Below are 12313 nucleotides of genomic sequence, written 5' to 3' on the forward strand. Positions count from 1 at the left end.
TATCTCTCCATCTTTGTAACCCACATTTATTTATACATCTATAAATAGAAATTCTTAATAACAATTTCGAACAGGTAACTGAAAACATAGTGGATGAAAAGATTACGGAAAAGACAGAGATCAATAGGAAGTCATCCATTGACCAGGTTACTGATCGCAAAGAGGACGGTAAAGATAGTACTTCAGAGTCTCCGTATCCTTGGCGTAGACCAAGCAAACCAGAGGTACTAAGATTATTTTAAAGTATTTTCTCTCCTCAGAAAAATTAAAGTTTCGGTAAATTATAATGTATAACATTTTAAACAGGAAACGAAGGATAATAAAATAGTTGACGATAAAGTAACTGAGAGCAACAGGAAATCTTCTCTCGATAAATCTGTTTCTATCCCGAATAAAGAAGCCGAGGTCATTAACAATCAAGTACCTACTAAAATAAGTTATTAAGTAAAAGTAAACTGACTTTAAAGTTTACCGGTCCTGAAATATGCTTTTTTTATTCAATATTAGGAATCTACGGAAAAACCGAAGCCCAAACGTAAGATAGGCATGGAGCAACCAGCTGATTCTATATACCCTTGGCGCCGTCCAAGCAAAACTGAGGTACATTATAATAACGTATTAAATAGGCTAAATAGGCAGAACATTATTCCAAGCGATAACAAAAAAAAAACATTTAAATATTTAACGCACTTCCACTTTTTGGTCACACATATTGCACCTATACACTAACACGTATGATAATAAGCATTTTTTTTTGGAAATCCAGTGAATAACGATAGGGATTTTAAACAGGTCGTACCAGATAAGGTAGTGGATGATAAAAAAGAAACGCCAGAAATCAACGTTGAAAATACTGACGACTCTTCAGAACGTCGTTTCCCTTATCGACGCTCAAGCAGTGCTATGGAAGAGGTAAACAGTTTTAAAAGACTATTTAATACGATTCCAAAAATTACATGAATTGGCAATTAAAATTGGCAATGTATCAATTCAAAATTAACCGAATTGGTATTCTTTAGGAAAATATCGTTAGTGAAGAAGGCTGGATGGAACCTGCTGAAGTCAAAATCTTTAAGGTACTATTAAATTCATTACTTGTATTAAGGGATAACGTATTTAAAACTAAAGGAATTTTTATTTCATTAGGGACGGGATGATGACCCTATTATAGTTATTACACCTGACATTGTCGTCGACAATCCGTACCCATGGCGAAAATCAATACCAGAGGTATCCCTGGCGTGAACTCTGTTTAACATACTACCATATTTAATTTATATCTATCTCATTAAAATATCTACACCAAATTATATAATTATTTGCACTCATTATATCCAAGCACATTTAAAGCTAATATATCAGTAGTTAGATTTATATTTTAAATCCACAAATTGACGGAATTAATCATTTAAATATCACACAATCTATTAGTTTCTTACACACAACATCTATTAAGCACTTTGAAATGTTGAGTCCACAACGCACCAGATTTGAGTTCTGCTATCAAAATCTACGACAATTAATAATTATACTCAAATCTCTATTAGATACCAACACTGTCAACGACAGAGCCAGAACAGAAAAAGATACCATTTTCATGGGATTCGATTCCAGAAATACCACAGGTACAACACAAAATATTTTTATATGCATACTTCACTTACAAAACACATATTACAATTTGAACTTTGATAATCAGGCTGAGCAAACACCAGAAATAGAGGACAAATACAATCCAATACTACACACACCAGATGACCTGACACACGGACCTGTAGGTCCGCGAAGGCCGTGGTCTCCTCAGGTACACTCACTTACACACCTCACACAAGTCACACACAAAACACAACTCCATCACATGCACAGGTGTTACTCGCTCTAATAACATCATTATCATTGACAATCAACACACTTTCGATTGGTCGCCAATAATGGATTTTAAATCTATAGGCTGAGGCAGAACAACCGGCAACTTTAGGAATCCCACAAGCTTATAGCGGACCTCAAACACCCGAGGAGGTACACATTGGCACAACCGGCAATGCACATTTGCACCAAATTTGCGTTTCAGCGCACTGTTTGCACCGCACAAGTAGAATTACGTAGTTAAAAAAAATTGCACACTTTTAATTCTATTGATGACTATAATTACCAATAAATACTTACTACTTAATTTTGATTACTAGACAGGTACCATTTGACCGTCAAAAATTGGCTTAAATTATGTCCTTGGTTTAATATTTGTCTCGTCGTAACCACGCAAATATTAAATAAGGGACCGAGTTTTTTTTTCCACTGTTCACAAATTGTTCGTATTCGTAAATTTCTTGTATCAAGTCATCAATAGAACTCGCACAGTATGGTACGCGTAGGTGTAATGTTACGACAGTATTTTGTTATTTACTTACACAGTTTCAGGAGTCCTGCATGGTCACATAGCTACGTAGTTACATATATTCCTGTAATTTTTTATCTCAGCAATCGATTTTAGCCCTAACTATATGTTCTGCACAATTTCTCTCTTATATTTGTTCAATAATATTTCCTGCTTTAGCTTTGCTTACTAAAATTAAAAACCTTTTTTTAGTATAAACTATGTTTAGCGTAAGATAAGGTGGTATGCCTATTTCTGTTTATTATCAGGTAAGTATTTTATGGTGAAAAAAAAAATCACAAAAAACTTGGAGAAAATATTCTTCATTTTTGTTAGTTTGTCAATCGTTTATTTTTTCAATAATTGCTACTTTATTTTCAATTGGTGATTATATTAATTCGAGATTAACATAACGAGAAAAAACTTCAATATCGGTAACGGAGCTCGTATAACGAAATATATGATGCTATAGCATAATTAATAACATACTCCAATTCTTCTGATGTGATGTCATTACGTAAACAAAGATGAATATACACGGTGTGGCCTGTAACACGAGCAAAGAATTAAAACATAGATTGTACTCCTCAAACGGTGACACTTTTGTTCAACAACTTTTAAAAATTATGAAGTATTTAGACTCCCTATTTTTCATACAAAATAAATATTATCTTCAATGGACGCCATCGCCACGCCATATTAGTGTGATTGACGTTGCTTGTCACGCCTTAAACATAACAAAATTCGTAAAACATTGCGTCTTAGAATAAACTTTAAAATGTAATAAAAATCAAACCACAAGTTATTTTTAAAAGTCGCTGAACAAATGTTGGTCAGTATGAGGAGTACAGCCTACAGTTTAATTTTTTGCTCATGTTACAGGCCACGCCCGGTATATACAACGAAGCTAAATGATAAAATAAAAAAAATCAGTTGAAAAAATAAATGACAGACAAACTAAAAAGCAAGAAATATCATACGAATTTGTTTTACAGAAAGTGGCAATCAAAGAAGAGAAAGTCGAAGAAGAAGTCAAAAAGGCCAAGGTCACAAGCGTGAAGAAGAAGGCGGAGGACCTTCCAGAGATCGCGGACTATGACAGGCCGGAACTTGAGAAGTTTGAGAAGCCAACCTTCACCCAGACCACTAAAGACAAGCCAGAGAAAGATACTAAGGTAAATACATATATAATCTCCCCTTTCAATGTTACAAAATTAAACATTGTGAGAAGACCAGGGGCCCGTTTCTCAAAAGCATGTAAGTTGTAATACAAATTGAAGTCTCTTTCTAACAAAAGCTGTCAAATCTGACATCCGCTTGTATTACACGTTACAAGCTTCTGAGAAACCGGCATGTGGTTTACGGAATGCAGGTAATTTAAAGAGAAATTAAAAAATATAGTGAAAAATAATTTCCCATATACCCATTGATCGATGAACATTAAGTATAATTTAATAACGTTTTAACGAGCAAACTTAGGAGTCGAGCCAGATAAAAATCAATAAGCATGTTAACTATTTCCAATATATGTACCTAATTCAAAATACGTTGTCTTTTGAATAGCCAAAGGTGCCAGAAATCAAGGCACCCGAGGAGAAGCCTGCTACTCTGGCTCCCAAGATCGAGGTGATCCGTGAAAAGTCACCCCGACCCGACATGCCCAGGAAACCTTCTCTGGCTCCAGGAGCTCCTGGCAGCAGGAGAGGCTCCCTCATCCCTCCTCCGGAGGAGATGGGCAGGAGACCGTCTCTTATCATCAGCGATGAGGTACGTACAGTTTTTTTTCTCTTTATCGTTTATTATTTTCAATATGTTTACATTTATTTATCTTTCAATTTCAAATATCATCAAAAGGTTAGTTAATTAGACCATGTAGATACCCGTAAAATTGTGTCGTCTATGTAGATTAGTAGGTATTTAGTATATTTAAGATTTAGCCCCCTTAGTAGTGTAGACCCTCTCTTAAGCCGAACCCATTTTAACACCCTTTGATCCTCTGCCACGATCTGCTTTTCAAGATGAAGCTTCTCGGAACACCCTGGGCTTTAGAGTAAGTTTTGAAAATTTTAGTCCCCGCTATCCCTGCTTGTTTAGACTAGTTCTAGACCCAAAGCCTGTTCGATTATATAGGTTCGCTGCGATATTAAGACCGTGAAAACAATAATCCACAGGAAAATAGAAAACTAAGACCTGGTGAGGTGGTCGAAGAGAAGAAGGTAAAATGAAAAATGCGAATATTATACGTGAATGCTGTCCGTTAAATGCCGTAATTAGTTAACTTTCTCTGTATTGCGTTTGCGTTCGACGCGGTTAAATATCTCACGTGTCTAAGGGGTCTTGGATAACCACATAACCTCTAAAACAACTTCATACCAATCATAAATGAACACACTTAAAGGTCGACCACACTAGGATTTGACGCAGCATATCAGCAGTGACGTCTCCTTTTCGTTGTTGCAAAACCGGTGCGTCAAAGTCTTTGCGGACAATTCCTTATGTGTTTATCCAAGGCACTGCTAAAAAACGTTTTCTCGTCCAGAGCACACGCTATTCTGCACACACTTGTGAAGTACGCACACAGATAAACTGCACAGCTTGTAAGCACGTAACGCACACAAAATTAATTGTAATAAAATTTTGCGAAGCAGGGACTTGTTAGGCATTAACTGAAGAGTACTCAATACTCTTTTCGCGGACTAACCGGAGAATTAACAATAAAAAATAACTTTTGCACTTGCTGGTAAGGATGCACCAAATAACTAAAGAGAGGCTATAGGGCTCTAGGTTCGGCAGCGGAGATAGGTAGGCTGTGATACAATAAAACGGGGTTATTATCAATATTTTTTAACAACAGGTCACCAAATTACGTCCAGGCGAAGTTTTAGACGACAAAAAGGTGAGATTGTCTGGGTCTGGTCCTTTCAGGTGGACGTTGCTCGCTTTTGCAAACGAATTTTGTTAATTTTTTTCTTTTTATCTCACACATGACTTACGGACGACTTCTGTTAAGCGTTGTCTTGGGCGGCAACTAAAAGAACATTACAGTAAAGTATTCACATTCAACATTGCCAAACAACTAGACATTTAACTTTACACCCCTTACAATGTCCATTTTGGAAATAAAGTTGCTACTAAACGCAACCCCCTATCTATTTTTAGACCCCAGTACCCATCTTTTTTCACTCTATCCAATTCAGAATTCCCCCCTTTTATTAGATGTTAGTTTAGTCTATTTAGTTTAACTAGACCGCTTTGCCGACCAGCGGAAAAATGATACTAATTGCTGGAAGCACTTGTTTTAGCTAACTGTTCATAAGAGAACTAAATGATACGAATTATGCTCGTAATCTATTATCTGCTGAAATTTGACCCACATTAAAGGTGGGAGGAGAGATGAGAAAAAATTTGCTAGTTCTTTTATTAACAAAGCTTCGTAGTTTACTTTTAGAATGGCTTTAGATTTACCTAATAGAAATTTCCTAAGTTTAATAATATCACCAATTTCTATTTTAAATTTCAGCTAACTGTCAAACATTTTAAATACTTACACACATTCCACTATTACATCTCTATACTCTTAAAAACATTATAACACTAATAAACCAACATTTAAGTTACACTACAATGATATACCATACCAAACGCACACCTTATATTTAACACTAAATAATGTACCTAATTTTAAAACGCATCAGACACACACATTGACACTTTTTTATCTATTTCTATATTTTTAAAATAAATTATGCACAAATTAACAGAGAATGTTTTACTAAACTTTAATTTTTTTCCAAAAAAGAAACGCGCCAGGCCGGGTGAACTATCGGAAGAGGTATACAATGTGTGAAAATATATGTTTAGATATATATGTCATAGAGAAAAACTTCTAGCAACGTGTCTAACATAGTTTTTTTTTTTTCAAAGTGATTAATTTTCGATTATCGAAAGGGGTTGGGTGTGGCCAAACGCAAGGCGGTCTCAAGTCTTGTGGTTGGTCGGTTATTCTACATATTGGTTCGCATTATGTTATTTAGAACAGAGCTCGTGTTAAATCGATGTAAATAATTTAAAAATGCCTAACATTGTCACTCTAACGTCTTGTAAATATATCTTAACCATAAACCATAACTGAAGCTAACTATAATCCGAGCATGTTTAATACCTAAAGCACGCCAGTTCCTAACCAATTTTTTGCAAAATTCTCTGATTCAGTGGCATCCAGTAACCCGGCGCATGTTTATGTGTCAACACATGATGCTTCAACACCGGCAAATGCACGTTTGGCTTTGATATTCCACATAAACCACAAAATAATGTGTTCCATGAAACACTAACACTTGGTATGCCATAAAACACCTGATAATGGAATTCGGAATGTTTCAAGGTTTATAAGACATAAATGCCACTATCTTGAAGGCATTGATTTCACAAATGCGTTATAAAAAAGTCGTATGAATATTAAGAATAAACTTAATGAAGCTAAAAATATCAATTATAAAGATAACCATCATAAGTACGAAAAACATTCCTATCTAGAAATGCTATTCGTTATGCTGTAATAAATAATGAAGTGCTTCCAAATATAGAAACGGAAGCTAAACAAAGATATCTATAATTATAAGCCGATGGGTACAGTGCCGAGCCAAATCTTGTAGTCTATGACGTAAATGCAACGAATAACTGCAGAAATATGTCACCTGAATAACAATAATTTTAATGGATGACTCAGGTGAATGCGTGCACTGCTGATCTATAAATTTTAATTCTTGCTGTAGATGCCAATTAAAGATCTGAAGCGAGTTATGAATATTAATTTTGTGTAAAAGGTTTTAAACTGCAAACTGACATGACAATAAATATGATACAAAAGTTTTTGACATTTATAATAAAATTAATGACAAAAAAGATTAACGCAATAACTTTAAAGCGAAATAAATTAGTAAAGTAAGGTATACATTTCTAAAGAATAGTAACGATATAGCCAAATTATACAACAGCTGTTCCCAGAATATGTGAATGTAGTTGAGTTTATTGATTTAAAAATCCGATTCATTTTACATGGAAGCCCAGTGAACGACCATGGAAAAAAATATAAAAAGAAAAGCCAAAAACAGACAAATATAACGACACGTGTTCCAAACATTAGCCAAGGCATGCAACCTCTCAGCAGAAACAATAATGGTGAACTATAATTCAGTAAACGCACCTGTCGAGGGACGGTGACGCCAGCATCCTAATGAAGCAGCAGAAGCCAGATAGCACTTATGATTGATCGCCATTCTTCTAAATATGAACGGGTATTAGGCCAAGATCAAGCTCTTGAGACGTTCTCACCCCTTACTGCTCGGCGCTGCCAGCTCGCCTGAGTTATAGCCGTGTACACTGTTGCTGGGATGATGTACAGCTTCCAAATCAGCTGACACGCCCTGTCGAATTAACCAATTTGAGGACACGTCGAAAACAATATCGAATCGATAGTGATTAATGATGACGGGAAATGTAAAACTTAAACCAACATGTATGCTATGATGCAGTCGGTATTAAAAGAGTATTTGCCAAATGGGATGAGGTTAACAAGTTGATTTTAATCCCATTCAAGAGCAATATGGTTTCAGATTGAACGCCAAAATATGGATTTGGGTCAGGTCCCATAAATTTAACTCTAAAGAGTTGTTGTAAATCAGTCTAATTAGACACTAACGCAAATGTCCCATTACCGTTATGATCGGTAATAAAACCATCAGGTTATAGATTTAATGAGGTATTTAATGATACAATGTGCCAATTATTAAAATCATCAATTATTGTCCTGTTACTATGGGATCTAAAGTGAAACATCACTTGCCGAATTCATAGAGCCTAAGTTGCCGTGAAACGAAAATAAAAAAGAATAAAAACCTTTTCTTAGATTTTTTTAAAGAACTTTACAAGTTGGAAGACGCGTTTACGAGTTTTTAAATTTCGATTTTAACAGCAGAAGTATTTAGGCTAAAAATTTAACAAATGAAAAAGATTAAACAAAACTCAAACGTTTTGTAAGTTCTTAAGAAAATCAATAAAATTTCTTTGGCGATAATATTTTCACAAAAAGGTAGGACAAATATTAAAAATGTAAAGACTGATTGGCAGAAATCGGAAATACCAGGGATACTTTTACAGCGCTATATTTACCGCATGTTAAATTTAGACCAAACAATGATGATGTCAATAATAATAGAAGCGACAAAGAAATGAATAGTGATTGACAGGCAATGGTGGAAATGGCAGAATACCTGCGCGTGGGCGGCCGCGCGGCGCGAGCGCTCGGAGCGGTGTGGGCCGTTGGCACGCCTGACGCCATTGGCTATTGATTCCTCATTAATCTTGCCCCCAGCAGGTGGGTGAAGCATTCCGAGAATTTTATATGTTGCAGTTTGATTGGCGGCATGTTTATCAATCGGCTATACTTCGATAATCAGTCAAATACGTGCGTAGCGTTCATCCCTATTGTTTATGACATCCAGAAATTTCAAAAAATCGAGATTAAATATAAATCAGTTTGTCATAAGTAAAACATAATTGCCCTAAAATAAAAGTCACCTCAGAATCTCAACGGAATTATATTTTATTTATGTTTTATGTAGGTAGGTAAATTAGGAATTGGTCCGGAAATTAAAGAGAGATATTTCGTTAATGGATAACTTAAAATAAATTAGAAAATGCAAAGAAAGCGAAAGAAGATTTCCTATTGCTGCTGGAACATAGTACCGACAATTACCTACTAAAGTGTCATTCTATGGAACTTGCTAACTATGTAAACAAAAGTCACTAGTAAATTTCAGAGACAATTTTAATATGGCGGTTTGTTTACATAGTTAGCAAGTTCCATAGAATGACACTTTAAAATCTAACTGACCATTGTTATAGGTACTTTACCCTAACCTAATATCAAAGACATATGTAACTTCGTATAAGACGAATACAGTCTAAGGAAAAAACGTGCCTCGGAATTCAAGTAAAAGTCATTCTCGAATAGATGCCGCACAAACCTTTAGCCTATCCTCCTCTAGATGGCGTGACGACACCGTTTCATATTTACCAATTTTAACACATAGATATCAGTGAATGAACATGGATCAAAATGATATAAAAATAATAAAATTATTTATCCATATATATACATTTTTTGATAACTTTATACGTTTTTATTTTGAGTTTTAGTCGTGTGTCGATAGATGGCAGTAAATTTACAGTGACTACAAAATTTACAATGACAGGGCCCCTCTATACCATCTATTCTTTTTGCTAATATCAATGAGTTGATGTATAATCAGTTTAAGTGTATCTACGTTATACTAATGCTGACCATAATTCATACAAAACTTTCAAAATATTGTTTTTTATAAGTCTGTAATAGGCATAATAGTTAGACATAATATTGAATGAACTCCAAATTTGTCGCCTCGGCAAGAATGGTCAGCGCGCGCGCTTTGCCAGCGATGACAACCGTTTGACTAATATTTATATCAGCCTGCCAATCAATCTACTTTGCGCAACCCTTCAATACGGTAATTTATCGCGACAAAGGACGTTCTTCCCACAACACCTATCATTCTGATGACGACTATCGGTCTTGTCAATAGCGCTTAACGCGCTTATGAGCCGCGAAGGCTGCCAAGACCCGATCAGTTCAATTCGACTCGTCTCTGAAAATCGATGATAAACGCCGGCGCAGGACCCGATGACAGACACAGCTGACTCCGAATAACTTCCTGTACTAAGTTCCAAACGAAAACAGCGAGAAACGGGCGACGACAACTTCTCACATAAATTAGCAACGACAACCAAGAACACGCTACACGGATAGCTCACCTTAATCTGATAATTAATTGAATTGGTCTGCTGATTTGTACTGATGCACAAATAGAAGTCCCCGATGCTCCGTCCCCCGCCGCGCCTCGCTCGACCCCTTTGCCAGTCTGCACGACCCTAACTTCAGTCTTTTGACATTCGCGCCCATTTTTAGATCGATACTAACGAACTGTCCCATTCGAAAAATCCAAAAACGAAATAGCTTAAATAAAAAATACAAAAATAGGGTGTAACACATAAAAGAAATATAAATAAAAAGAAAGTAACGCATTTAAATACAAAAATGGATGGACTCCAGTGTGGTCGGAAAAATAGAAAAATATTATTTATAGGTTTATTTTAGTGAAAATGTATGAATGATGGAGCTGTGATATAAACTGTGATTTTAAGAAACTATTTATGGTATACATTTTTAGTTGTTTTGTGGCATAGTGTGATTATTTGTTACTAACATGGCAGCGGTGGCCAAGAAACTTGCACCGCCAAAAGACGACCAGGTAAGTACATTTTTTTAAGTTCTATTTCCCATGGATATTAAAACGCTTGTTCCAAAATTTTTGAAAAACAAACTTTTTTCAAAACTCACCTATTTTTTTGCTCAAAATTATAAGCAAAAGATATAAGGTCCTGGTAACAAATAAAAACAAAAAATACCTAAACAGGTCCGTTTTGGATAACCTATATGTTAGATAAAGAAAAGCCAAAAGAGAGTTCTGAAATAATACAAAAAATTTGGGATTCGCTCTGAGATAAATAAAGGTCATCGAAATATTATTATAATCAATCTTTTTACCAAGCTATTGCCAGAAAAAACTTTTTTAGGTGTTCTGAAATATTAAGGTACAACTTATCTTTTTCACTATTAGTGAAATGACTATCTTCTGATGACATACTAGCGTTAAACAATAAATAAAAAGACTTAATAAAAGTACTTATATTTTTGCTATACTACTTAGTACTAATATTCTGCCCTGCTAAGCCAAAGAGCGCTATCTAAAAAGAAAATTATACTTTAGTTTCTAAGTATTACTGATAATTCCATTTTCAAAATCATTTATCTTGTTTTTGAGATAGCGCTATTCGGCTTAGGAGGGCAGTATTGTACTTTAATTTATCTACAGGTAGGCAAAAACAGCAGCGGGCTCAGCACGGTTCCATTTTTATCGACTATCACTATGCGCGTCCCTTTCGCACTTACATACTTGTTAGAACGTGACAGGCATGGTGACAAGGGATAAAAACGCGACCGTGCTAAGCCGCCAGATCCATATAAAGCTAATTAAAAGCAAAGACATATGTAACTCCTCTCTTTGTTAAAAGGAAAGCAAACTGCCATGCACTTATGGCAAAAACTTAAAACACAACCAACATGGCAAATATTAAAATGAGTGATTTATAAATAGGTACGAAAGTTGTCCCACAGGTGACCCTAGATTATGATTAACTAAGACTTTCCAAAATAAGAACATTTCAAGCGTCATGTTTTATTTTTGAAGTTTTTATTCATTATCTCCATCTACTCGTATCTCAGCTGTTTTATTAAATGCGTCAATTGCAACTAAAGTATATGATTGAAACGAGTAATTTATTTCTAAAAGATTCTTGCCGTCTTATCATCTTGGACATAATTTTTAAGTATATCTGATCTCGAGATAATATAAAAAGAAAGAAGAAGAAAATAAATTTATTCAGGACGCTTACAGTATTGCTTAAAACGAATACAACACTTTTATTAGTATAAAATATAAACGTCACTGAAAAGGTCTCCCCTCAGCTTGATGTCAAGTTACCTTTCAGGTATCTTGACGCTGATCGTCCGTGGAGATCTGTCCAAGCGATCGCGTCAGCACGTAAATTTAACTAACATTGGTTAAACTAAATTGAGATCAGAACAAAAATCACAAATAAATATCACCTATTTCAATTTGATCTGCAATACGGTTTCCATACATTTATTTTTACACGTAAATCTCAATCAGAAACAGATGGGATGTCTCCATTCTGTGAAATATGGCGGCACTTGCGATATGGTTTGTATGTTTATGAGTAATTTTAAAACTGTCACCGGCTTCTTCTGACTGAGAACTA

At 35.2% G+C, this 12313-nt stretch overlaps 1 protein-coding gene across 1 annotated transcript in view; it reads left to right on the forward strand.

Moving 5' to 3' along the window:
• The window catches only part of LOC134801507 (twitchin), a 159122-nt gene that overhangs the window by 33629 nt on the left and 113180 nt on the right, over positions 1-12313 (forward strand). The window contains 12 exon segments of the mRNA XM_063774119.1: positions 75-224; positions 307-405; positions 508-600; positions 793-912; positions 1147-1230; positions 1548-1625; positions 1700-1804; positions 1951-2019; positions 3370-3549; positions 3938-4141; positions 4546-4590; positions 5229-5270. Coding sequence (XP_063630189.1) covers positions 75-224; positions 307-405; positions 508-600; positions 793-912; positions 1147-1230; positions 1548-1625; positions 1700-1804; positions 1951-2019; positions 3370-3549; positions 3938-4141; positions 4546-4590; positions 5229-5270 — 1269 coding nt within the window.

This window comes from Cydia splendana, chromosome 22 (assembly GCF_910591565.1).
Source record: "Cydia splendana chromosome 22, ilCydSple1.2, whole genome shotgun sequence".
Classification (NCBI taxonomy): domain Eukaryota; kingdom Metazoa; phylum Arthropoda; class Insecta; order Lepidoptera; family Tortricidae; genus Cydia; species Cydia splendana.